Below are 27,814 nucleotides of genomic sequence, written 5' to 3' on the forward strand. Positions count from 1 at the left end.
CATTACCACTCCCCTAAAATGGCAATAGACTTGAACAAGCAGTTCGTGAAAAAAGATATAAAAGTGGCTAACAAAATATCAAAAGGCACTCCATTTAGTTTTTATCAGGGAATGCAAATTAAAACCACAATGTAATACTATTTACTGTTCATCTATCATAGTGGCTGGAAAGGACAAAATTTTGTTGTTAGTCACTCAGTTGTACAAATCTTTGTGACCCCGTGGATTGTAGCACGCCAGACTTCCCTGTCCTTCACCATCTCCTGGAGTTTACTCAAACTCATGTCCATTGAGTCAGTGATACCATCCAACCATCTCATCCTGTATTGCCCCCTTTTCCTCCTATCTTCAGTCTTTCCCAACAGGAGGGTCTTTTCCAAAGAGTTGGCTCTTTGTATCAGGTGGCCAAAGTATTGGAGCTTCAGCTTCAGCATCAGTCTTTCAAATGAATATTCAGTGTTGATTTCCTTTAGGATTGACTGGTTTGATCTCCTTGCAGTTCAAGGGACTTTTAAGTGTCTTCTCCAACACCACACTTCAAAGGGATCAATTCTTCGGCACTCAGCCTTTTTTTATGGGCCAGCTCTCATATCCATACATGACTACTGGAAAAACCATGCCTTTGACTATATGGACATTTGTTGACTGTCCAGATCAAATGTTGGAGTAGTCGTGGAACTGTAAACACTTCTGGCAGTCTAGAAGTTGGTGCAGCAACTTTGAAAATAATTTGACTATATTGTAAAATTGAGTTTATACATCCTCTGTTGATCCAGCTATTCCATTCCATCAAAGATCACATTAAACACATTTATAATAGTGCATTTCAAATACCTAAAACTTTGGCATAACCCAAATACCTAAAACTAATAGAATATGGAACAATGAAAAAGAACAGATTAATCCTCAAAGAACAATATAGATGGCATTCATCAACAAAGTGTTGAACAAAAGAAGCTAGAAATAAAATAATATTTTAAGGTTACATTTGTATAAAATTCAAAATAGGCAGAAACAAACTGCGGTGCTAAAAATTTTTATGATAGTGACCTGTGAGGAAGAGGGGATGGGTAAAGTACTGTTTCTTTACTGGGGTGGTTGCTTGTGAACATGCTGAGTCACTTCAGTCATATCGGACTCTTTGCGAGCCTGTGGACTGTAGCCTGCCAGGCTCCTCTGTCCTTGGGATTCTCCAGGCAAGAATACTGGAGTGAGTTGCCATGCCATCCTCCAGGGGAACTTCCCTGCCCAGAGATGGAACCCATGTCTCTTATGTCCTCTGCATTGACAGGCAGGTTCTTTTTACCACTGGTGCCACCTGGGAAGCCCCAGGTGGTGGTTACATGGGCATATTTTCTTTGGGATAATTCATTGAGCTGTGGATTTATCATTTCTCTATGTGTACTGTGCATTAATGTTTTAGGAAAACTGTTTAAAAACAGTGTTTACTTCTTTTAAAATATTTAGAATATTTTGTATTTGAAACTTTTTATCCTATCTACAAGGTTTCAAAAGGTGTGCTTTACATAAAAGTTGAGTGTAGAAAAGAATACTGTATAATTTTTGTGTAAGTTTGTAAGATTAAGATGTTATCCACGTACATGATTTGTAATAGAAGGAGTTAACCAGGAAGGTCTTCCTTATGATATGTTTCTTGCTTTTTTAATAGTTTGCCAGCGAGGCTTTAGAGCAGTCTATTTTCTGTAAAATATTTCAGGAAAGGAATGTATAGTTAACAAATGTCCTCTGTGGATTTTTAAGTCTGTTAGCAATTTTGAGAGGTTCATTTTGATATTTTTCTACAAATTTTTCATAAATGATATCTGTAGTAGATTTTATGGATTCTTTCCCAACTTCATTTAATTCCTTCCGCATGGCTGTGTAGTGATGATTCAATTTGGGAGAAATTGATCTCCCACCAGCGTCATGGGTGGGCTGAAGCCTTCAGTTCACCAAATGATTGGGGAATAGTGGGTGTGCGTGATTGTGTGTGATGTAAATCTGGAACTGCTACATTCATTTTTGTATCTAAGAGGAAAACAAGCCTGAGAATTAAGCTGATGCACAACAGAGTATGTCGTTCAGAAAACAGAGAGAAATGCAGCCAAAGCCTTGACCAGAACAGACCTGCAAGTTATTTTTCTTTTTTACTTTGAGGAGGGTCTGTTCAGGCTCCCGTAAGCAACGGACACAGACTGAGTGACTGTAACAACAGAAATTTTATAATCTCACAGTTTTGGAGACTGGGAAGTCAGATCTGAGTGCCAGCATAACTGGCTTCTGGTGAGAGCTTTCTTCTTGGCCTGCAGATGACTGCCTTCTTGGTGTGTGTTCTTCTGGCCTTTTTCTTGGTACGAGTGCTTGGAGAGAGAGCACAAGCTCTGTGGTGTCTTTTGATATAAGGGCACTAATTCTGTTGTCTCAGGGCTCTACCATTATGACTGCATTTAACCTTAGTCACTTGGGGCTTCCCAGGTGGCACTAATGGTAAAAGTACCCACCTGCCAATGCAGGAGACATAAGAGAAGCTGATTTGATCCCTGGGTCTGGAAGATCCCCTGGAGAAGGGCCTGGCAACCCACTCCCATATTCCTGCCTGGAGAATCCCATGGACAGAGCATCCTGGTGAGCTACAGCCCATAGGGTCACAAAGAGTTGGACATGACTGAAGTGACTTAGCATACATGCACAGCCTTAGTTACATCCAAAAGTTCTTCCTTCTAAATATAATCACATTGGGCTTTAGGGCTTCAGCATAAAGATTTGGGAGGAGCATTTGTAGCATTCTGCCTCTAGCCCCCTAGGTCATGTCCTTTTTGCATTCAAAGTACATTTATTCAATCCCAACAACCCTCAAAGGCTTCACTCATTCCAGAATCAACACTGAAGTCTAAAGTCTCATCGAAATATCATCTAAATCAAATGTGGGTGAGATTGGGGGGTATCATTTAATCTCGGGCAAAATTCCTCTCTAGTCATGAGCCTGTGATACCAGGCCAGTTATATTATTCCAAAATACCATGGTGGGATAGGCACGGAATAGATATTCCCACTTCAACAGGAAGAAAAGTAAAGGAAGAAAGCCATGATGGGTCCCAAGTAAGTCTAGAGCCTAGCAAGACTAGCTCCATCAGCCCTTAAAGATTTGAGAGTACTGCTCTTTGGTTCAGTGTTCGACCTCCAGGCCCCCGAGGGGGCAGTGTCACCCCATAGCCCTGTGGAGTGGCCCTGCTGCTGTAGCTCGCCAGGTGACCCTGACGCTGCAGCAGGGGCTGCAGCCCTGGCCCCAGGCCCTTGGCGGTGGCATCCTGGTCCTGCAAAACCACACTCCACACTCGGAAACTGAGGAGCACCCATTCTTGTCCCCTGGGCCGGTGGTGTGAGTGGGAGCCCTAAAGATCTCTGATTCACCTTTGGAGTCATTCTTCCTTTTTCTTAAAGGATAAAACATGTTCCCAGCTGAACAGCCTTATGTTCCCATTTTACAGAATCAAAGAAACCTTACCACCTTCTTTCATTCCATCTTGTTTTCTCGGTTTCCTTTAAACTCGCGGTATCTTCCCTGGTATTATCACTTCTCTTATCCTGGCTTACACTGAAATGGCTGATTAATTCCATGAGTCACACCCATCATGTTTTTATAAAATGGTTCTTCAGCCACACTCTTAGTGTTCTCTTCAGAACAAGCCCCCCTCCCCCCCAACCCCTTTTCTTTGTGCAATATAGATTGAGAATTTTCAAAATCTCCAAATTCTGGTTCTATTTTGCTTTTTAATTCCTACTTAAATTCATCTCTCTCCTCTTGAGTGTATCTATGAGCAATAAGTGAAAGTGAAAGTGAAGTTGCTCAGTCGTGTCCAACTCTTTGCAACCCCATGGACTGTAGCCTACCAGGCTCCTCCCTCCATGGGATTCTCCAGGCAGGAGTACTGGAGTGGGTTGCCATTTCCTTCTCCAGGGGATCTTCCCGACCCAGGGATCGAACCCCAGTCTCCTGCATTCCAGGCAGACACTTTAACCTCTGAGCCACCAGGGAAGCCGATGAGCAATAAGGAGGACCAAAGTTACATCTTCAATACTCTGGAATCTTCTATGCTAAATACTCAGTTTCAATGCTTTCAAGTTCTACCTTCCACAAAACACTAGAACAAAGTTCAGCCAAGTTCTTTGCCATTTTATGACCAAGATGACCTTTTCTCCATTTTCCAATAACCTATTGCTTGTTTGCATCTGAAACTTTACCAGAGTGGCCTTCAATGTTCTTATGAATATCAGCATTCTGGTCTTGGTTATTTATGTGTTCTCTAAGAAATGGAAGCTTTCTTTCTAGCTTTCCTGGGTTTTTTTGTTTGTTTGTTTTTTTGAGCTTACATCATACTTGGCTTTAATGTCTGTTTCTATCAATGGTCCTTTCATAGCAATCAAAGCTTTTTCCAGAGTACACCTCAAAATCCCCCCAGCTTCTCCCTATTACCCACTTCCAAAGCTGTTTCTGTATTTGTAGATGTTTGATCCCAAAATCTGTCTTAGCTCATGTTGCTGTAACAAACATGAAACTGAAGGCAAACAACAGAAATCTATTATCTCGGAGTTCTGGAAGCCAGCAAGTCCCAGATCAGGTTGCCAGCATGGTTGGTTTTTGATGTGGGCCACTTATTGGCTTTCAGATGGCCACTTTCTCCCTGAATGCTCCCTTGGCCTTTCCTCAGTGTGTACCCATGGGAAGAGGGAGAGACGGGCAGGGGGGCAGTAAAGGGAGAGGGAGAAAGTATGGGAGTGAAAACTCTCTAGAGTCTCTTCTTACAGGAAGACTAATCCTGTTGCATCTGGTTCCCTCGCTTATGACTTTATTTAACCTAATTAGCTCCTGAATCCCCTGTCTCCAAATATAGTCACGTTGGGTGTTAGGGCTTCAAAAATATGAATTTGGGGAGAACATACTTCAGTTCATAGGAGACAGTGTAAAATCTGTTTAATTCCAAGACCGTTTATCCCATTTTGTGTTAGTTTGTGTTACTTGTATTCGAAATCATCTTAACTGACAGTGCCTTCTAAAGTGTAGTTAACTCTTGCTTCAGATCAGATCAGATCAGTCGCTCAGTCATGTCCGACTCTTTGCGACCCCATGAATTGCAGCATGCCAGGCCTCCCTGTCCATCACCAACTCCCAGAGTTCACTGAGACTCACGTCCATCGAGTCAGTGATGCCATCCAGACATCTCATCCTCTGTCGTCCCCTTCTCCTCTTGCCCCCAATCCCTCCCAGCATCAGAGTCTTTTCCAATGAGTCAACTCTTCGCATGAGATGGCCAAAGTACTGGAGTTTCAGTTTTAGCATCATTCCTTCCAAAGAAATCCCAGGGCTGATCTCCTTCAGAATGGACTGGTTGGATCTCCTTGCAGTCCAAGGGACTCTCAAGAGTCTTCTCCAACACCACAGTTCAAAAGCATCAATTCTTCAGTGCTCAGCCTTCTTCACAGTCCAACTCTTGCTTATCAACCCTCAAAAAGGTTTTTAGCAATTTATGTTGTGAACATATTGCTTCTCCAGTTTCACCCCCTAGGCTTTGCTGGGTTTTCATCTTTGCAAATATGATGATGGAAACAAGTAATTTTTTTAATATGCAGATGTATTGCATTCTCAGTTGATAATTTACTTTGTGAACATTTTAGTTGGTTAAGACAAAAATATCCTTCAAGTGTTAGGAAGGTGTTTTTAAAAGCTTTAAAATATATTTTCTGCAATAGTAGTAATTAAGAAGTAAATGAGTTTTTATAATATTATGTTTCTGTATTTCAAAACAATTCCCTAGTTTGTACATTTTTTTCGGAGAAATAAAAGCATCTTTTAAAAATGTATTTAAGACAAATTTTATGATCACTTAACCTAAATTTCTATAAAATCTTGATAATATTATCTCTTTTTGCATTTGGCTGACTAGATTACCACCAGAGAGTATTTCTCTGTCACTAAAACCATGCTTTACATTATAACCTTACACCACACTGTGTTACTTTTCTTGAATTCTTTTTAATTTTCCCTAAATGAGAGTACCTAATGACTTCCTTATATTTTCACATTAAGAATCTTTTCCATAATGACCATTTTATGAAGGTTCAAATCAAATTATTGAAATATCTCTCCCTGAGTTCTTACGTTTCCTTTTTTTTTTTTAATCCCTGTAGCTTATACATTTGCTTTTAAGAGTTTCTTTTCTTTTCTGTTTTTCCTGTTTCCATTGGGAGGATTTTTTGAAGGGTGTTTAATAGTTCCCATCTTCTAGACTGTTATACAGCTTAAAAAAAAAAAAAAAAAAAGACAGCTCAGTTACTTCCTGTACCACTGCTTCCCTCTGCAATACCTATACCAAGGAACAATTCAAGCTATTGTAAAATATAATAGAAAACAAGATATGAAAGACAGCAGCAAAACTAATTTTTATCTGACAAACTTGCTGCAATATTAGGTTAAAGGATGTTTGATGTTGCCCATTAAGACCTTTGACCTAAGAAATATATTAGGGAAAAGCTAATTGGAGCAGATAAACCCAGAATCTTGGTCACTTTAGATAATAATAATACAAAGTTCATTTATCATTCACTTAAAGTTCAGTGTGCAAAAGGGAACATGTGGAAGGGGCAGAGTGGTACGTAGGGCACTGTGCCACCAGTGAAATTAGACTGATGAAAATGTTGTCATTCTTCAGGCTTCCAGGATTGTCAGTGGGTACTGGCATTTTCTAACAGTCACCAAAGTATGAGTGTAACATTTCAATTATGCTGTCTAAGTTAAGTGTTTTCTTTTGTTTGCCGTTTAATAAAGTGAATACCAGCTACCCTGGTAGCTCAGATGGTAAAGCGTCTGCCTACAATGTGGGACACCTGGGTTCCATCCCTGGGTCAGGAAGATCCCCTGGAGAAGGAAATGGCAACCCACTCTAGTACTATTGCCTGGAAAATCCCATGAATCGAGGAGCCTGGTAGGCTACAGTTCATGGGGTTGCAAAGAGTCAGACATAACTGAGCAACTTCACTTTAATAAAGTGAAAGTCCTTAATTAATTGGATTTTATGTAGATTTTTAATAAGAACTGTTAAGTTTTATTTGCTGTGTAGTTTAGTAGAAATAAAAAAGCTTTATGAAGTATTTACTTTGCCATAAGGATAATAATGCCAAAAAAGGCGTTCAGTTTCAGAAAAAATGATAAGATATTCAAATCAATTAACCAATTTTATTCAGTTAGTAAAGGTTTAATGATAACTACTATATGCCAGGAATTGAGATATATTTTTATTGAATTTTTAATATTTATTGGAGGTTATTAGAATATTAGAAGAAAATTTGCTTAAGCTATTTATTGATTTTACCAATTTCTCATCAGGATAATCTCTGTTTACATTTTATTACCAATCTAGTATGAATTAACATAGAAAACATGCAGACCCCTAAAGTGTATATCTCCTCTTCTCAAGGAGAAAAAGTCATTAAAACTGAAAAATTTTATACTGGCTTTCTGTATTGTTATAAAAGTAACACTCTTTACCTGTGTCATGAAATTTAGATCAGAAAGATTAAGTTCCGAATGGAGAAATTTGATGTCTTTACTGTCCTAAACTGAACCTTGATCATGTAACTATTCTGGAGGGGAGGATATTGTGAATTACTGATTATCAAATATGAATACTTTTTATTGGTATTTATCTTGTGTTTAATCATTAAATATGAATGGATTTTGGTGCTTATACTATTGCCTACTACTGCAGACATTGTGAGAGAAACAGTTGGCAAGATGTGACGTCCGACTGAGTATAAGGGATGATAAAATTGAATGTGTTTTGACATTTTAGCTGGAAAAATAATAGACAAGGCAACATAAAGGGGAGGACTTGCAATTTAAGACTTTGATAACTTTGGCAATTTACATAAACGCTTCATGACCTCAACTTTCTCATCTTTAAAATGAATATAGATCATGTGTGATTGTGGTAATGAAAGAATTAATGCATGTGAAACATGTCATGCAGTGCTTGGTACATATTACTCAGTAGATGTTAGTTCCTTTTATTATGAACGTTATTCTTGAGTTCAGTTTGTATATGGCAGATTTATCTCTTATGTTAAAATTCTTATAGGGTAGGACTTAAATTCAGATAAATGGATCCTTAGATTATATATAAATTATCAATTCTCAGTACCATATTTCAACAGTTTCATGTTAGCCTGGAAATAACATGGGAAGTGTAACTGCTGTGCCAGCAATTCAGACTACAACAGGGTTTCAACAGTGTTGGAAGGTTGGGCTGGGGAAAATCTTTGTGATCGGGAGGTGGACTGGCCTCTCTATGGTAGCATATTTATCAGCACCCACTTGTGTCCACCAACTGTTGACAACCAAAAAGGTCTCCAGCCACTGTCAAATGTGCCCTAGAAGGCAAAACTCTCCTGATTGATAAACACTGGGCTAGAGGAATCATGTGAATGTCTTCAACTATATAAAGAAGTATTAACATATAGAAGAAGGAAATGACTGATTCAGTGTAACCCAGAGAAAGAAGCAGCACTGATTAATTAAAGTTAGAAAGACAGGTTAATAGAAAATTTCATAGTTTGAGCTATTATCTTAAAATGCACTAACATGAGTCAGCATCTTCTTAGCTACTGTGAATATTTAATTAGGCTCTGGGCTTCTGCTGGGAATTTATTTCCTGGGAGGGAGTCTGAACTAAATAATCTCATTCAGTTCAGTTCAGTTCAGTCGCTCAGTCGTGTCTGATTCTTTGCGACCCCATGAATCACAGCACGCCAGGCCTCCCTGTCCATCACCAACTCCCGGAGTTCACTCAGACTCACGTCCATCGAGTCAGTGATGCCATCCAGCCGTCTCATCCTCTGTCATCCCCTTCTCCTCCTGCCCCCAATCCCTCCCAGCATCAGAGTCTTTTCCAATGAGTCAACTCTTTGCATGAGGTGGCCAAAGTTCTGGAGTTTCAGCTTTAGCATCATTCCTTCCAAAGAATACCCAGAGCTGATCTCCTTTAGAATGGACTGGTTGGATCTCCTCGCAGTCCAAGGGACTCTCAAGAGTCTTCTCCAACACATTTCAAAAGCATCAATTCTTCGGCACTCAGCTTTCGTCACAGTCCAACTCTCACATCCATACATGACCACTGGAGAAACCACAGCCTTGACTTGATGGACCTTTGTTGGCAAAGTAATGTCTCTGCTTTTTAATATGCTGTCTAGGTTGGTCATAACTTTCCTTCCAAGGAGTAAGTGTCTTTTAATTTCATGGCTGCAATCACCATCTGCAGTGATTTGGGAGCCCCCAAAAATAAAGTCTGACACTGTTTCCACTGTTTCCCCACCTATTTCCCATGAAGTGATGGGACCAGATGCCATGATCTTCGTTTTCTGAATGTTGAGCTTTAAGCCAACATTTTTACTCTCCTCTTTTACTTTGATCAAGAGGCTTTTTAGTTCCTCTTCACTTTCTGCCATAAGGGTGGTGTCATCTGCATATCTGAGGTTATTGATATTTCTTCTGGCAATCTTGATTCCAGCTTGTGCTTCTTCCAGCCCAGCATTTCTCATGATGTACTCTGCGTATAAGTTAAATAAGCAGGGTGACAGTATACAGCTTTGACGGACCCCTTTTCCTATTTGGAACCAGTCTGTTGCTCCATGTCCAGTTCTAACGGTTGCTTCCTGACTTGCATAGAGGTTTCTCAAGAGGCAGATCAGGCGGTCTGGTATTCCCATCTCTTTCAGAATTTCCCATAGTTTATTGTGATCCACACAGTCAAAGGCTTTGGCATAGTCAATAAAGCAGAAATAGATGTTTTTCTGGAACTCTCTTGCTTTTTCCATGATCCAGCGGATGTTGGCAATTTGATCTCTGGTCCTCTGCCTTTTCTAAAACCATAGGTCTCTTCTAATGATAAGATGCTCTCACTTTGGCAGGTTTAATGACTTTTATTTGGAAATGATTCCAATTGAGGTCTCTGTTGAAGCCATGAGAGTAACTGACCTCTTTCTCTGAGAGCAAGAGTAGATAGCAACATGGTTTTGTGAATAAAATTTCAGGGATGTCCATAATTTAAATCAAGGAATCTGGAATGCAGTCTACCTTTGTTGACCCATAGTGTGTCAAGAAGAATGAAAGGTAGCCAAGCAAATAAAGTGTTCAGAAGGAAAAGAATGGTTGGTTGGTATTGTCAATTGAGAAGTAAAAGTCAGTTGATAGAGAAAAGACTAGTTTATTTAATTTTTAAAAAGTGAGGAAAGTAGTCACTAAAATGTTGCATACTATGTAAACATTAATTATCAATACTAACAGTTCTATTAGTATAAAAATTAGATACCAACTTAATAGATACTAAATAAGACTAGGTTATGAGAAGATTGATATGGCAGTAGCTATGTGGACCACTTGCTCAGTCAATTAGAGAAAGCTTCAGGATTAATAAAATAGGGTTATTGCTTTTTATTTTTTAGAAGACTTGAGCACTTCTGAAAAATTGAATTTAGACGAAGCAAATGGTTTATAAATATTTGGGAGAAAGACAATTATGTAAAAACCAGAAAGGCACCTCGGTGGTTGATCCTGGGGAATATGTAAAACAACTGGTTGTGAGATGGTGTGCAAGCTCAGAGTTCCTAACAGGTGGAGAGGAAAGAGTTTGAGGCTTAGCTGGCTCATTTTGAATTTTTGCTCTATCACTTAAACTCTCTGTATGACTGTCAGCAACTTACTTTGAACGTCTCTGAGCACTGGATTGTTCTTTTCTAAAATGAGAATAGTATATCCCGTCTGGAATGTTCTTAGAACAGTGTGACATACCTACCACTTATCTAGAATATGTTCCTACTCAGTGTATCGGCGTTAGAGTTGTCTTCGTCATCATCATCGAAAGATATTCTAAGATCTCTAAATGAGGCAAGGAGAAAAAAATATATTTAAGGAGAAAAAATATATTTAAGGATTTGACAAGAGAAGAAAGTGTCAACATTTACACTGCTTATGAGTGAATCAATTGATGAATACAACAATTATCATTAAGAGTGAAGACCAGGGTTTTTTTGTAATGACCAGTGGCCAGTGAATTTGTAGTGGCCCTATTCCACTCCCTTCTGGGTCCCTGGAAAAGACTCTGATGCTGGGAGGGATTGGGGGCAGGATGAGAAGGGGACGACAGAGGATGAGATGGCTGGATGGCATCACCGACTCGATGGACATGAGTCTGAGTGAACTCCAGGAGTTGGTGATGGACAGGAGGCCTGGCGTGCTGCAATTCATGGGATCACAAAGAGTTGGACACAACTGAGAGACTGAACTGAACTGAACTGGATCTTTTGATAGCATAATCTTTGACCACAGAGCAGGGAAGAGAAAAGAAGCAGTAATGTATGGCTGGGGTTGATTAATCATATTCACATAAATCTGTTATTTTGAGATTTATCAGTCTCAAATTACTGCTAAAAATGTATATTCTCCATTATCATTGTCTATGGCATATTGTACTTCATACATATTGACCACATGTATATACATTGTAACTGAATTATTTCTTAATTTACACATTGGCATATACAGGGCTTCTCAACTTCAGTACAACTGATGTTTTGGATTGAATAATTCTTTGTCACGGCGGGGGAGGGGGGGCAGTCCTGTGCATTTCAGGATACTTAGTAGCATCCCTGGCTGTACTCACTAGAGTATAGTTGTACTTCTCTCCCATTATGATAATCAGACATGTATTTTGTTGTTCAGTTGGTAAGTCGTGTCCAGCTCTTTGCGATCCAGTGGACTATAGCACGCGAGGCTTCCTTATCCTTCACCATCTCCTGGAGTTTGCTCAAACTCCTGTCCATTGAGTCAGTGATGCCATCCTACCATCTCATCCTCTGCTGTCCCCTTATCATCTAGCCCTCAATCTTTTCCAGTAGAAGGGTCTTTTCCAATGAGTCAGTTCTCCACCTCAGGTGGCCAAAAAATTGGAGCTTCAGCTTCAGCATCAGTCCTTTCAATGAATATTCAGGACTGATGTTCCTTTAGGATTGACTGGTTTGAGCTTGCTGTCAGAGTCTTCTCCAAAACTGCAGTTCAAAAGCAATATGTATGTAGACGTTTTTAAATGTCCCCGGTCCAGGGCAGTGGCAGACGGGAAAGGGCTAGATCACCTTCAGTTCAGAACTATAGGGATATTCTCAGATATAAGATAGTTGCTGATAATTTAAAATGAATAAATGTGTGATCTTTAAATTTATAAAATTGCCAGAATTTATGACTCGTAGCAATTCTAGATAGATTTATTGATATGTAAAACCAATGGAAGTATAAAGTTACATTCCTTCTGACAGAGAAAGTCTGAGAGATAGACTCTACTGTATCTCAAGGAGTATAAATAATTTTTTCTACCTGTATACTTTGATTTTACTTGAGAATGTTTTAAAAATTTCTAATTTACTCTTTGTTTCTTGAATATTTACCAAGGCAAAGTGATTACTTAAATATATTTTAAAATATTCTACATATTCTTTTATTATTCCATGATATATTACAAGTGTTTAAAGCAAAATTTATTTGTGTTTTATTTTCTAGTTGTTTTTTATCTTTATTATTGGTGGCTGCCGTGGTATGGAAGATCAAGCAAACATGTTGGGCTTCTCGGCGGAGAGAGGTAATAGTAATATTTACTTAATGTTTTGTTTAAAGATTCAGACAAACATATGGATCTCTAGTGCCTAATTGACATGCTCCTTTCAAATAGAGTTTTTCAAATGAATTTCATTTATTAAGATTGAACAAGTCAATCTAGCATTGTTTAAGCTTTAGAGCAAAATTTGCCACTGCCATCTTAAATCCATATCTGTAGAAGCATTGTTTAGTTGAAAGCAGTTTTTTTTAAATAGTGTTAGAATTTATAGTGAATACAAATATTAGTTTTATTGATTAAATAACCTTCAATCACTTTAATTTAGGTAATTATAAAAACATAATTTATTTTTATAACTCTTAAAATTTAAAGGAATATTCTGGGCAATAAATATTAATTTTTTGGTTTGTATCTCATAGAATTTTTTGATAATCAAATTTTTTCCATCTCATGGGTATCTGATAATCCAAGTATGTCTGTATTGCCCCTCAATATGATATATTACTATAGCAGAATTAATCATGTGTATCTGTTATTATCTTAAAATTGATAAAAAATATAATAGTCTTACAGAACAACAGCTTATGATATAAATATATTATACAAATATAGTTTCTTAACTTTGTATGTATTACTTAATTGAAAAGAGCAAAAAATATAATATGAGGACCCCATGTGTACAGTAGATTTTTCTATGCTTTATATAATGGAAAAGCAAGTTTCTGTTTTTATTAATATTATTTTAGTCTATTACTATTAATATCAGTATTATTAGCATTCTATTTGCTGTTGCATTGCCCAGTATATTTTTATATGTTTAATTTTGTGCAGTGATGTATAGCAAAGATATAATTGCTTACCTACTTATTTTCACATATTAAAAGATTATGTTTAAAAACAATCCAGAACATTCCAAACTATAGAATTAGTAAATAATATGAGTTCTTCTTAATTATTTTGTTTTCAAATATCCAGTGCCTACCTATGTTTGCAAACTTGAAACCACTTCCCTGCATATGAATTACTGATCCTAATTCCCTCCACCTTTCTGATTTTCTGCATATGGTCAGTGCAATGTCAGTGCGAGTTTACTTGGTATGATGCCATGATAAAAAGTAATCCAATTTAAAAGGAGTTTTTAAAGTGTAAATATATAAATATTTTGCAAAAAGAGTTCTGTGTAGAATTCAAAAATCTTCTACACATGCTAGGCAATTTGTTAAGGTAAAAGTATAGATTCAGGAAGGCTAAAACAGATGAAAAATAAGTGAAGCAGTTTGAAGACCTTCCATAATGGAAGAGAACAAGTGACATTTTATGCCTCTATTCATTAAAAAAGAGGTCAGGAGCAATCAGGGAGACTGGGTTCATACTTTGTTATGATTAGCAATGTTTAAGTATCTGATTTCTACAGTTTATAAAATATGACTATATAAATATAGCATTGTGGAAAGATCCGTGTACAACTCTGCCGTTAACTAGCTGGGTGAGTGGTCTAATGGAATTTGCTTTCCTCTTGTATTGCGCTATATAGCTTAATCTCAGTTAGAGGTTCCTAGAACTGTAGGAATGTTTATATTTAATGACTAAAGTTTATAAGCTATTAAATATTTGAGAAAAATGTTGAGAATTGTTCATTTAATTATGAAACTTTCACACTTTTCAAAATGACAAATTATTTTTCATTAAGCTATGACCTCAGTATAGTAATGTTTACTGCATATTATTGGATGCTCTGGTAAAATGAACTTACTTTAATTTTTAAAATATAAATATATAAAGATTTTTAAACTTTTAAATAAAAAATATATAAATATATTTAGTTTTTGACTGGCAGTCAAAATCTTTCAAAGTATGTGTTGCACATTTGAGAATGAAGGAAAACTAGGAAGGGTGAACTTGGTTAAGGACCTCCGGACCTGTTCTGATCTGTGGTTCTAAATGTTATTGTTTCCTCTTGATAATCCTCAATTTAATGTCCTTCTTTCTAAATCTTTCAGGTAATGAGTCTTTTTAGAGTATAATAATATTTGCATTTAATTTGCTACCTCTACGAAAATTTAAAAATCTGTCCTGTTGAAGGGTCATGTCATGTTACAATATCATATGTTAAGAAATATTATGAGGAATTTTATCATTTATAATTTTATTAAGTCTTTTAAATGTAAAATTACAAATGTCTTAGAAACCATTCATATGCTGATGTCCAAAGTAAAGATGACATTATTTTGATGACTACCGGACATCTACTTAATTAGTAATTTTTGAATTATTAAAAGACTGTCATTTCGGTTTTAGAGACCCAAAGACTTTTAACTACCCAGTGGTAACAAATGTGGTAATCCCATTTATAGACTTTCTGTAAATGGAGGTTAAAATGTATTTTTATCTGTCTTTATTCAGTCATACCTAATAGATTAGCACTAACATTCCCCAAAGGAAAAGACCTCAGTATTTTTTCTTTATATGGAGATGTTGCTTTCTCTAAAGCGTTAAGACTTCATTTATTATAAACCACAAAGGATCCCTGTGAACAGTAGAATGACAATTTATCTGTAACAGTAAATGAAGGTCATTTAAAAGATTCTTCCTTTTTAGTATTTCTATAATTTTGTTACAGAAATTGTGTTATTTGATTGTCTAAATATAAGGACTGTTTTAAAATAAGTATTATCTTTGAATATTTTAAAAATATATTGTGTTAATTAAACCAGACATACTCCTGTTTTATTTTTAGCTATTTGAAACTTTGGGTCTCATAAACACACATATAGAATTTTGTGTTATAATTTTAATATCAGAAGCCAATTAGTAATTTCCTGCCTTCAAATAATACCTCTTGAAATTCAGGGGCTCTTAAAAACACAAAAATGAAACTATAAAGAACTTTAATTTTAATGTTACCTCTTCATATAAGAGCTCAAAACTCATTTCTGTGACAAGTCTATTAAAAACTTGGAACTTTTGTGTGTATATGGGGGTGCTATGCTAATGAATGCATACAGTAAGTGGATATTGATCAGTGGAAATACTATTATGTATGAGAAGAATTAGTTCATTTTTATAGCTTATGCTTGTTACATAGGTCTTGAAAACCTTCATTTTCAGCGGCATATTTAATTTTAGATAGTCATTACATTACAAAAACATTTGTTAGGACCAAGTATATGTTAAAAGGAGACTTTTAAAATAGCATTGCTGTACTTAATAATTTTCGTGCTTAAACTGAAATTTGAGATTTTCAGTTCATTTCAGTTCAGTTCAGTTGCTCAGTCATGTCCCACTCTTTGCGACCCCATGAATTGCAGCACACCAGGCCTCCTTGTCCATCACCAACTCCCGGAGTTCACTCAGACTCACGTCCATCGAGTCGGTGATGCCATCCAGCCATGTCATCCTCTGTCATCCCCTTCTCCTCCTGCCTCCAATCCCTCCCAGCATCAGAGTCTTTTCCAGTGAGTCAACTCTTCGCATGAGGTGGCCAAAGTACTGGAGTTTCAGCTTTAGCATCATTCCTTCCAAAGAAATCCCAGGGCTGATCTCCTTCAGAATGAACTGGTTGGATCTCCTTGCAGTCCAGGGTATCAAAAGGCATACACTCATTAAAATGTTATGATTACTCCTTGTAATAAAAAAATCTACTCTTATATTTGACTAACATAAGTGAAACTATTGTGCATATCCTAATAGTTAGAAGAAGTTAATTTTTTCAGTTGACACATTTATTCCCATTTATTTTGGGTAGTTTAACTGTATTATGCCTCCATTAAAATCTAACTGAAATATCTATGGACTAATAGATCCCATAAGCAAAGGTAAGATTATGTTTAATCAACTTCATAATTCTAGTGGGTTTGTGTATTTGAATGATTACGTTTCTTATACCAGGAGCTTTTATTTCTTTAATTCTCCTTACTGTTCTTTAAAGGATAAAAACGTATTATTATAGATCATTATCACATTATTTGCTTATCTTTCATAGCATGATAATGCATCTTTAATGCTTGAAAATCAATAAGAACAATATTGGGGATAAGACAGTGTCCACTGAGTAACTGATCTTTTGTTCATGTTGCTCTATTTTCCTTCACATTTCACAATCCCACAGCATATAGCCTAAATTAGAATTTAACACAATCTACCTGAAATTTGAGTTAGAAATAATAAACTAAAACTCATAAATAGAATCTAGTAGCTCTGAGTAACAAACTACTTTTCTTGAGGCAAGCACATTAATTATTTTCTCTGTATCTGTTCATGGGTCACAAAAAAATGCCCAGAGAAGAATTAATATTATTGTTATACTTTACTAAAGACATGTCATGAGTAAATAATTTATGATAAAATCATCTCTGAGAGGGTAGATTTGCAGTAAATGTGTTCTCATCTAAATACTATTAATGCAATGAATCAATGTTTACAAAGTAGGTTGCTCTACCTCTTTGGAAATACACCCTATTTATTTAGAGAGAGGAGAGTGGACATAGAGTGAAGAAAGTAATGAGAAAATATTATTTGGGGTGGAAAAGTTAAAATTAATTAGTTAGGTACCATACAAAACTTCTTATAGAATTTAGAATTGGTACTTTAAGAATTTGCATTTTACTTTTAATAGTCAAAGATTCCAGTATCTAGATAAAGCTTTCCATGAAACATGTTCCTTTGTCAAAAAAGCAATAAGTTTTAAAATTGTTATTAAATAATGAGCTCATGTAATGTCTATCTGTGCAGTTAATGGCCTTAGTATTACCTTAGTATTTGCTTACCATTTACTCTAACACTATGATAGAAATCAATCATTATTTGAGGTAACAGAAAGAAAGACAATTGCCTATTAATTATGGTTCTCTTGCCACTAAGAGTATTTGTTTTATACTTATTCAAAGGACTCTTAAATAATTACTTAGATATAGATTTTATTATATATCATCACATATATACATTGAACGGAAAGTAGAAGAAAAATAAATTGGTTAAGCTATTACCAAAACTTGTTCACATTCATAGTTCAGTTTTTCATAAATCACTTTTTGACTTAAGAAAAAATGTTTTGTTTATTTCACATAATATTATTGACTAGAATAATCAAGTTTGTGTCTGTACAAGCAATGACAACTATATCATAACTGCCATCTGGCCAGTATTGGTTGTACAGTTTCATTGATTGTAAGACACATCAGACTTGAGAGATATTAAAATGTGAAAACAATGTCTTAGAGTCAATAGAATATGGTAGGGCCTACTTTATAAGGTTTATAGTACTAAACAAGTTAATATGTGCTGAATACCTCAGTGCCTATTACTTACCAGACTACAACAAAAGTTAGCTATGGTTGTAGCGATGTAAAATAAATAATGACTAGTGTTATATTATGCATTCATATTAGTAACAGCAGCTCCTGTATATCTAGGATTATTTTCCGCTTCCACTTTGACACAGGGGTTATCAATCTAGCAGGTACTTTGGAATCACCTGTAGATCTTAAAAAATATATTTATGTATCCCTGAGTGTCACTCCAGTACTCTACCGCCACCTGATTCATAAATCAAAATTTCTTTGAGTCTCAGCTTGATGTATCTATTTTAAGCCCATAATTGATTATAATATGCACCATTAGCACTGAACTTCTCCTCTTAGAGAGAAAAACATTGAAGGGTTTTCTACAGAGGAGGTAAGTGATTTGAGTTAAAAGGATGTGCTTTTAAACTGATAGTTCCACTGTCGTGTTGAGACTAAATTATAGACAGACCCTTTAGACAGAGGGAGACTAGTAAGAAGGTTATTACCATACCTTGTGAGAGATGATGATGGCTCAGATCAAGAGGTGGCAGTGTATATGGCAAGAAGTGATTGGATTATGAGTACTTCTTGAAGATAATAACTGGATTAGATGAATGGGGTGGTGTGAGAAAGAAATAAACCAAGCATGACTTCAAAGGATTATAAAAACAAGTGTGACTTCAAGGTTTTTGTCTGAGCAACTGTAAAGATAAAGTTGCCATCAACTGAGATGGAGTTGATTGCAAGTAAAACTGGTTTGATGATATGAGTTCATTTTTTCATGTTAAGTTTGACAGTTCAATTTTACATGTTACATTGGATATATAATTAGACAAGTCAAGGAAGCAGAAGTTGATTCTGGATGAGGAAATAGATCTGGACAGGAGAGACAAATTTGGGAATCTCAGAGTATAGATATAGAGAGCAAATAAAATCATGAGACTGGATGATATCACTGAGAGAGGAGAGTTAAGCCCTGAGGCATACAAATATATTGTTATAAACTGACTGTGTTTATTCACAGATTCATATTTGGGGCTCTGAACCCCAACGTGATGGTATTTGGAGGGTAGGTCTTTGGAAGGTATTTAAATTTACATGAGGTTGGTACAGTTGTGATGGGAATAGTGCCCTTATGAAAAAGAAAGAGACACAAGAGCACTATCTTTCTGCTAGTACACAGAGATCTCTTATACCTTTCTAGCACCCTCTTCACGAAATAGATGAGTTAATCAAGAGAGATATGAACCATTCTTCCTACCAGCAGCTCTGGAGCAGTAGCATAGAAATTTTGCCTAGGATGGCAGGTGGTTGTAAGAAGGGTGAGCTTAAAAGTGTCTCTTTAAGTGAAGTGACTTTATTTGGAACAAATTATAGGTAAATTTAACCCTAAAGCTTCTCTTGAAAACAAGGGAGATTGTGGTGGTAATCAATAGAGGAGACTAATTTCTCCATGAGACCAAAAAGCTAAGTCATAAAGAGCTAGAAGTTTACTAGAAAGATCCAGGGCTATATAACATGACAAAGATCTCTCCTAGGGTTGTAAAAAACGTCAAAGCACTGGTCGCAAATATTATCCCTGCGTGCATGCTCAGTCACTTCAGTCGTGTATGACTCTTTTCAACCATATGAACTGTAGCCCACCAGGCTCCTCTGTCCATGGGCTTCTCCAGGCAAGAATACTAGAGTGGGTTTCCATGCCCTTCTCCAGGGGATCTTCTCAACCCATGGATAGAACCCATGGCTTCAGCACTGCAGGCTGATTCTTTACCCACTGAGCCACATGGGAAGTCATTTTCCCTACAGTGGGCCCCAAATTAAGTGGATCAGATTACAAGTCAATTTAAGCCCTAGAGCATTATGATAAGCAATAATCAGGCATTAATTCATGAGGCTCACAGATCAGATCAGATCAGATCAGTCTCTCAGTCGTGCCCGACTCTTTGCGACCCCATGAAGCGCAGCATGCCAGGCCTTCCTATCCATCACCAATTCCCAGAGTTCACTGAGATGCATGTCCATCGAGTCAGTGATGCCATCCAGCCATCTCATCCTCTGTCGTTCCCTTCTCCTCTTGCCCCCAATCCTTCCCAGCATCCGAGTCTTTTCCAATGAGTCAACTCTTCCCATGAGGTGGCCAAAGTACTGGAGTTTCAGCTTTAGCATCATTCCTTCCAAAGAAATCCCAGGGCTGATCTCCTTGATGGACTGGTTGGATCTCCTTGCAGTCCAAGGGACTCTCAAGAGTCTTCTCCAACACCACAGTTCAAAAGCATCAATTCTTCAGCGCTCAGCTTTCTTCACAGTCCAACTCTCACATCCATATGTGACCACAGGAAAAACCATAGCCTTGACTAGACGAACCTTTGTTGGCAAAGTAATGTGTCTGCTTTTGAATATGCTATCTAGGTTGGTCATAACCTTCCTTCCAAGGAGTAAGCGTCTTTTAATTTCATGGCTGCAGTCACCATCTGCAGTGATTTTGGAGCCCAGAAAAATAAAGTCTGACACTGTTTCCACTGTTTCCCCATCTATTTCCCATAAAGTGATGGGACCAGATGCCATGATCTTCGTTTTCTGAATGTTGAGCTTTAAGCCAACTTTTTCACTCTCCTCTTTCACTTTCATCAAGAGGCTTTTGAGTTCCTCTTCACTTTCTGCCATAAGGGTGGTGTCATCTGCATATCTGAGGTTATTGATATTTCTCCCAGCAATCTTGATTCCAGCTTGTGCTTCTTCCAGCCCAGCGTTTCTCATGATGTACTCTGCATATCAGATCAGATCAGATCAGTCACTCAGTCGTGTCTGACTCTCTGCGACCCCATGAATCGCAGCATGCCAGGCCTCCCTGTCCATCACCAACTCCCGGAGTTCACTGAGACTCACATCCATCGAGTCAGTGATGCCATCCAGCCATCTCATCCTCTGTCATGCCCTTCTCCTCCTGCCCCCAATCCCTCCCAGCATCAGGGTCTTTTCCAATGAGTCAACTCTTCCCATGAGGTGGCCAAAGTACTGGAGTTTCAGCTTTAGCATCATTCCTTCCAAAGAAATCCCAGGGCTGATCTCCTTCAGAATGGACTGGTTGGATCTCCTTGCAGTCCAAGGGACTCTCAAGAGTCTTCTCCAACACCACAGTTCAAAAGCATCAATTCTTCGGTGCTCAGCCTTCTTCACAGTCCAACTTTCACATCCATACATGACCACAGGAAAAACCATAGTCTTGACTAGACGAACCTTTGTTGGCAAAGTAATGTGTCTGCTTTTGAATATGCTATCTAGGTTGGTCATAACCTTCCTTCCAAGGAGTAAGCGTCTTTTAATTTCATGGCTGCAGTCACCATCTGTAGTGATTTTGGAACCCAGAAAAATAAAGTCTGACACTGTTTCCACTGTTTCCCCATCTATTTCCCATGAAGTAGTGGGACCGGATGCTATGATCTTCGTTTTCTGAATGTTGAGCTTTAAGCCAACTTTTTCACTCTCCACTTTCACTTTCATCAAGAGGCTTTTGAGTTCCTCTTCACGTTCTGCCATAAGGATGGTGTCATCTGCATATCTGAGGTTATTGAGATTTCTCCCGGCAATATTGATTCCAGCTTGTGTTTCTTCCAGCCCAGCGTTTCTCATGATATAAGTTAAATAAACAGGGTGACAATATACAGCCTTGATGAACTCCTTTTCCTATTTGGAACCAGTCTGTTGTTTCATGTCCAGTTCTAACTGTTGCTCCCTGACCTGCATGCAAGTTTCTCAAGAGGCAGATCAGGTGGTCTGGTATTCCCGTCTCTTGAAGAATTTTCCACAGTTTATTGTGATCCACACAGTCAAAGGCTTTGGCATAGTCAATGAAGCAGAAATAGATGTTTTTCTGGAACTCTCTTGCTTTTTCCATGATCCAGCGGATTTTGGCAATTTGATATCTGGTTCCTCTGCCTTTTCTAAAACCAGCTTGAACATCAGGAAGTTCACAGTTCACATATTGCTGAAGCCTGGCTTGGAGAATTTTGAGAATGACTTTACTAGCGTGTGAGATGATTGCAATTGTGCAATAGTTTGAGCATTCTTTGGCATTTCCTTTCTTTGGGATTGGAGTGAAAACTGACCTTTTCCAGTCCTATGGCCACTGCTGAGTTTTCCAAATTTGCTGGCATATTGAGTGCAGCACTTTCACAGCATCATCTTTCAGGATTTGGAATAGCTCAACTGGAATTCCATCACCTCCACTAGCTTTGTTCATAGTGATGCTTTCTAAGGCCCACTTGACTTCACATTCCAGGATGTCTGGCTCTAGGTGAGTGATCACACCATCATGATTATCTGGGTCGTGAAGATCTTTTTTGTACAGTTCTTCTGTGTATTCTTGCCATCTCTTCTTAATATCTTCTGCTTCTGTCAGGTCCATACCATTTTTGTCCTTTATCGAGCCCATCTTTGCATGAAATGTTCATTTAGTATATCTGATTTTCTTGAAGAGATCTCTAGTCTTTCCCATTCTGTTGTTTTCCTCTAATTCTTTTCATTGATCGCTGAAGAAGGCTTTCTTATCTCTTCTTGCTATTCTTTGGAACTCTGCATTCAGATGTTTATATCTTTCCTTTTCTCCTTTGCTTTTCGCTTCTCTTCTTTTCACAGCTATTTGTAAGGCCTTCCCAGACAGACATTTTGCTTTTTTGCATTTCTTTTCCATGGGGATGGTCTTGATCCCTGTCTCCTGTACAATGTCACAAACCTCATTCCATAGCTCATCAGGCACTCTATCTATCAGATCTAGGCCCTTAAATCTATTTCTCACTTCCACTGTATAATCATAAGGGATTTGATTTAGGTCATACTGAATGGTCTAGTGATTTTCCCTACTTTCTTCAATTTATGTCTGAATTTGGCAATAAGGAGTTCATGGTCTGAGCCACAGTTAGCTCCTGGTCTTGTTTTTGCTGACTGTATAGAGCTTCTCCATCTTTGGCTGCAAAGAATATAATCAATCTGATTTCGGTGTTGACCATCTGGTGATGTCCATGTATAGAGTCTTCCCTTGTGTTGTTGGAAGAGGATGTTTGCTATGACTAGTGCATTTTCTTGGCAAAACTTTATTAGTCTTTGCCCTGCTTCATTCTGTATTCCAAGGCCAAATTTGCCTGTGACTTCAGGTGTTTCTTGACTTCCTACTTTTGCATTCCAGTTCCCTATAATGAAAAGGACATCTTTTTTGGGTGTTAGTTCTAAAAGGTCTTGTAAGCCTTCATAGAACCGTTCAACTTCAGCTTCTTCAGCGTTACTGGTTGGGGCATAGACTTGGATTACTGTGATATTGAATGGTTTGCCTTGGAAACAAATAGAGATCATTCTGTAATACCAAAGACAGCAGGTAGCTAAAAAGAAAGATCTAGAAAGAAGCAGTCAAAGAGAGCCCTGATCAAACCACTGTCATCTCAGGTGACTGCACAGGCCCAAAGCTCCAGTCTCTCTGGAGCAAGGTCACAGCTGCACTGCAGAGAAAATAGGCTTCATTCAAATAGCCCGACATTGTTACTGCACAAACAAGCTTGTAGAAACATCAAGTGTTGGGTATGTTGAGTAGGGGGCGTGAAAAGAATCACTATCCAGAGTTGCTGCAATCTATTACCTAAAATGTCAGTGTTTTTCAACAAAAAATTATCAGCTGTTCAAAGAAAGATGGCTTTGCAGTGCATACACAGGACAAATAGCAGGCAACAGAACCTGCTTGTGAGAGAACTCTGCAGTTAAATTTCACTGGCAAAGGCTTCAGAGCAGCCAATGTAAATATGTCCACAGAACCAAGTAAACAGGGATTAAAGAAGGACAGGAAAGGAGGATGGATATACCTCATTGAATAGAGAATACCAATAACAAGACAAATTATAAGAAAAAAAAAAAAGAGAACCTAATGGAAAATCAGAATTGAAAAATACAGATTAGACCTAAGCAAAATTATAAGCATTTTATCTGAAAAGGAATACATAAACAAAACAAATAAAAAATATTCTACAGATTAGGGGGAAATATATGCAAATAATACGAACCATAAAGGCTTAATTTCCAAAATATATAAGTAGTCCATGCAGCTCAATAACAATAACAAATAAAACAACCCAATCAAAAAATGAGCAGAAGACCTAAACAGACATTTATCCAAAGAAGACATATAGCTGACCAAAAGACACATGAAAACATGTTCAGCATCATTAATTATAAGGAAATGAAAATCAGAACTACAATGAGGTACTACCTCACACCAGTCAGAGTGGCCATTATTTAAAAAAATATATATAGCAAATGCTGGAGAGGGTGTAGATAAAAGGGAACCCTCCTACACTGTGGACTGGAATGTAAATTGGTACAGCCACTATGGAGAACAGCATGGAGGTTCCTTAAAAATCTAAAAATAGAGCTACCATATGATCCAGCAGTCCCACTCCTATGCATGTATCTAAAGAAAACTATAATTCAAAAATATACACACGTCCCTGTGTTCATAGCAGCAATTTTTACAATAGTCAGATAACCTTAATGTCCATTGACAGATGAATGCTTATAGACAATATGGTATACATACACAATGTAAAATTACTCCGCATAAAAAAGAATGAAGTAATGCCCTTTGCTTCCCTGGTGGCTCAGAGGATAAAGCATTTCCTGTATTGCAGGAGACCCGGGTTCGATCCCTGTGTTGGGAAGATTCCCTGGAGGAGGAAATGGCAATCCATTCCAGTATTCTTGCCTGGAGAATCCCATGGACAGAGGAGCCTGGCGGGCCGCAGTCCACAGGGTCACAAAGAGTCGGACACGACTGAGAGACTTCACACACACACAGTGCCCTTTGCAGCAGCATAGATGGACCTAGAGATTTTCATACTCAGTGAAGTAAGTCAGAGAAAGGCAAATAACACATGATATCACTTATATGTGGAATCCAAAATAGGGCACTAGTGAACTTCTTTATGAAGCAGAAACAGACTCACAGACATAGAAAACAAACATAGTTACCAGAGTGTTTGGGGGAGGGATAAATTAGGAATTTGAGATTCACAAATCCAAACTACTACCTATTACTATAGAATAGACAAACTACAAGATCTTACTGTATAACACAGGGAAGTACATTTAGTGTCCTACAATAAGCCCTAATAGAAAAGAATATGAAGCAAAACAAACAAAAAATCTGGAGAGGAATGAAAACGAAAACATGATATTCTGAAACTTATGGGACAAAGCGGAAGCAGTGCTCAGTGGAAATATATAGCTGCACATGCAAATATTAAAAAGAAAAAAGAAATTGAATCAGTAGCTTAACCTTCCACATTAAGGTACTTAGAAAAGAAGAGCAAACTAAACATAGAGGTAGCAGAAAATGAAGGAAATAATAAAGACTAGAGGAAAAATTAATGCAATTGAGAACAGAAAATGAAATACAAAATCAGTAAAGACAAAATTGGTTCTTTGGAAGATCAATAAAATTGACAAAAAAGCTCACTAGGCAAGAATAAAAGAAGATTCAAATCACTAAAATTGGACATGAATGAGGCAATATTATTACTGACCTTCTGGAAATAAAAAGGCATTCAAAGGTATGTTCTGACCGTTTGTATACCAGCAAACTAGATAATTTAGCTGAAATGGAAAACTCCTAGAAATGCATAAACTGTCAAAACAAATTCAGTGAAGACATATAAAATCTGAATCATGTAGCAAACAGAAGGATTGCATTAGTAAGTTCAAAATTTCCCACTAGATAGATCAATGTCGTGTCTGTAACCAGCACATATAGTGCCCAGACCTTTCTTTCTAATACAGTTTTCAGATGAAAGGAACCAGGGTGTTTTCAAGAGTTGGCCAATTCTAAGACTGGGACAGAGTGCCGGAGTCAAGCTCCAGCAGCCAGGGAATCAGCCTGAAGGGGTGAGCAGTGTTGGTGGACGATGATGTAGCCTCTGACTCATAGTATGGAGCTACATGTTTATTTCAAGCTTCAGGTTCTCTTTTATATTTTGACAAGAGCATGCCGTCAGAGGTTTGACACTCCCAGTTTCCCCCACCCAGATTTACTGTCTCCAGAAATCATTGTTGTCCTACAGAGTTCCTGCTTCAGGGATTCTCAGAATCGGCTTTACTATGTATTATCTACTTTCTCTTACGTGTTCTATACTTGTGATTACACTGTAACTCATGCTACATTCCTCAGTTTATTTCTTATCTTTCTAAATCCTGTTTGCCCCTAGCATCTTAAGGGCACTATCTCCTAAAAAGGCTTCTAGCTATTATTAATTATTCCTAAACCCTAAACTCAGCAAACTTCTTTTGCCATAAACATTTCCCTCGCAAACAGGTCTCAGAAAACAATCCTTCCCATGGCCTCAAGCTGCGGCCTACATGCTCATCCTGGGACATTGTTTGTGAAGATCCTTGAACAAATGTCAGTGGTTACTTTTTAGATTATTTTCTGGGCACAACTGCAGAAGGCTCTGTGCTTTCTCATGCTTCTCTCAAGAACAATGAGCACCTTAACATTCTTTCCAGCCAGCTCAACCGAATAAAGGGAAGAACAAGTCAGAATCACAAGGCCTAACTCCTTCATCCTGGGGCCGTGCCTGGGAGATGAGGAGAGGGGGTTGGGGCCGTGCCTCCATTTTGTCAGTAATGCCTCACGTGGCTCCCGACAACAGGGAATACAAAACCTGAGTTTGGAGGTTTTTGTAGTGCCCAAATGTTAGGAATTGTTCAAACACACAAACACACACCCACATAAACACTACAATGATGTGAGTACGTCAAGAGAACAGTAGGGCCACCAGCAACAATTCCCATGATCATACAGGAACAAGTTGAACAGTAATGTTTCATTATAACCAGGTATATAAAATAAATATCAGTGAGCCCATACCGATAAAAAGTTATTAAATAAATTAATAAATGGGGCAGAACTGATGTTGGCCCATGAAGAAGAATGCAAAATAATTTTATGTAGGTACTTTGCCCCTAACTGGATACTCCTTAAGTGTGAGATAAACATAGTGACTCCTTGCAAAGAACACAGTAAGGAATAGAGTAAAAAAAGTAGAACTGAGTCACATTGCAGCAGAGAACTCTGGCAAACACTCCCTTAACCAGGTGGTCAGGGTTAACATCAGCAAAGCTTTGTCATGGTGATGTGTGCTATGTGCTAAGTTGCTTCAGTCGTGTCCATCTCTTTGCAACCCTGTGGACTGTAGCCCTCCAGTCGGAGTGACAGTATGTAGCTCTGATATGATATGACAAGAAAGGTTTTTTATCTCTGTGGTCTTCCTCAGATCATGAGTGAAACATTAGGTCAGTCCTAGTTGAGGAACAATACTTGATTCTAAAAAAATACTTGATTAGTGCTCATCAAACCCTTAGGAGATAAAACTATTAAGTGTAATGTGATGTCCTAGAAAGGGTCGTGAAACATCAAAAAAGATACTAGTTTAGAAAGGAAGAGACCTGAATAAAATAATGGACTTTAGCTAATAATCATTAACTAAATAAATATTGGTTCATTAATTGTCACAAATATACCATACGAATGCAAACCGATGCTAATAAGAGAAACTGGGTATGGGACATACTGAAACTCTCTGGAAAAAATAATCTTTGCAATTTTTCTATAAATCTAAAACTACTACAAAATGAAGTTTATTTTTTTTTTAATTTCACAAATTTCACAAAAATCTATGTTCAGATGGCTTAGCTGGTGAATCCTATAAAACATTTAAAGAATTAGTACCAATCCTTTGCAAACTCTTCCAAAAACCAGAATGGGAAGGAACACTTCCTAAGTCAGTTTGTGAGACCAATATTATCCTAATACCAAATACAGACTACAGCATCACAGGGCAA

At 37.6% G+C, this 27,814-nt stretch overlaps 1 protein-coding gene across 1 annotated transcript in view; it reads left to right on the forward strand.

Moving 5' to 3' along the window:
* The window catches only part of ATRNL1 (attractin like 1), an 802,696-nt gene that overhangs the window by 351,875 nt on the left and 423,007 nt on the right, over positions 1–27,814 (forward strand). Inside the window, exon 26 of the mRNA XM_055559801.1 lies at positions 12,602–12,680. Coding sequence (XP_055415776.1) covers positions 12,602–12,680 — 79 coding nt within the window. The remainder of the gene's footprint in view (positions 1–12,601; positions 12,681–27,814) is intronic.

This window comes from Bubalus kerabau, chromosome 22 (assembly GCF_029407905.1).
Source record: "Bubalus kerabau isolate K-KA32 ecotype Philippines breed swamp buffalo chromosome 22, PCC_UOA_SB_1v2, whole genome shotgun sequence".
In the NCBI taxonomy this organism is placed as follows: domain Eukaryota; kingdom Metazoa; phylum Chordata; class Mammalia; order Artiodactyla; family Bovidae; genus Bubalus; species Bubalus kerabau.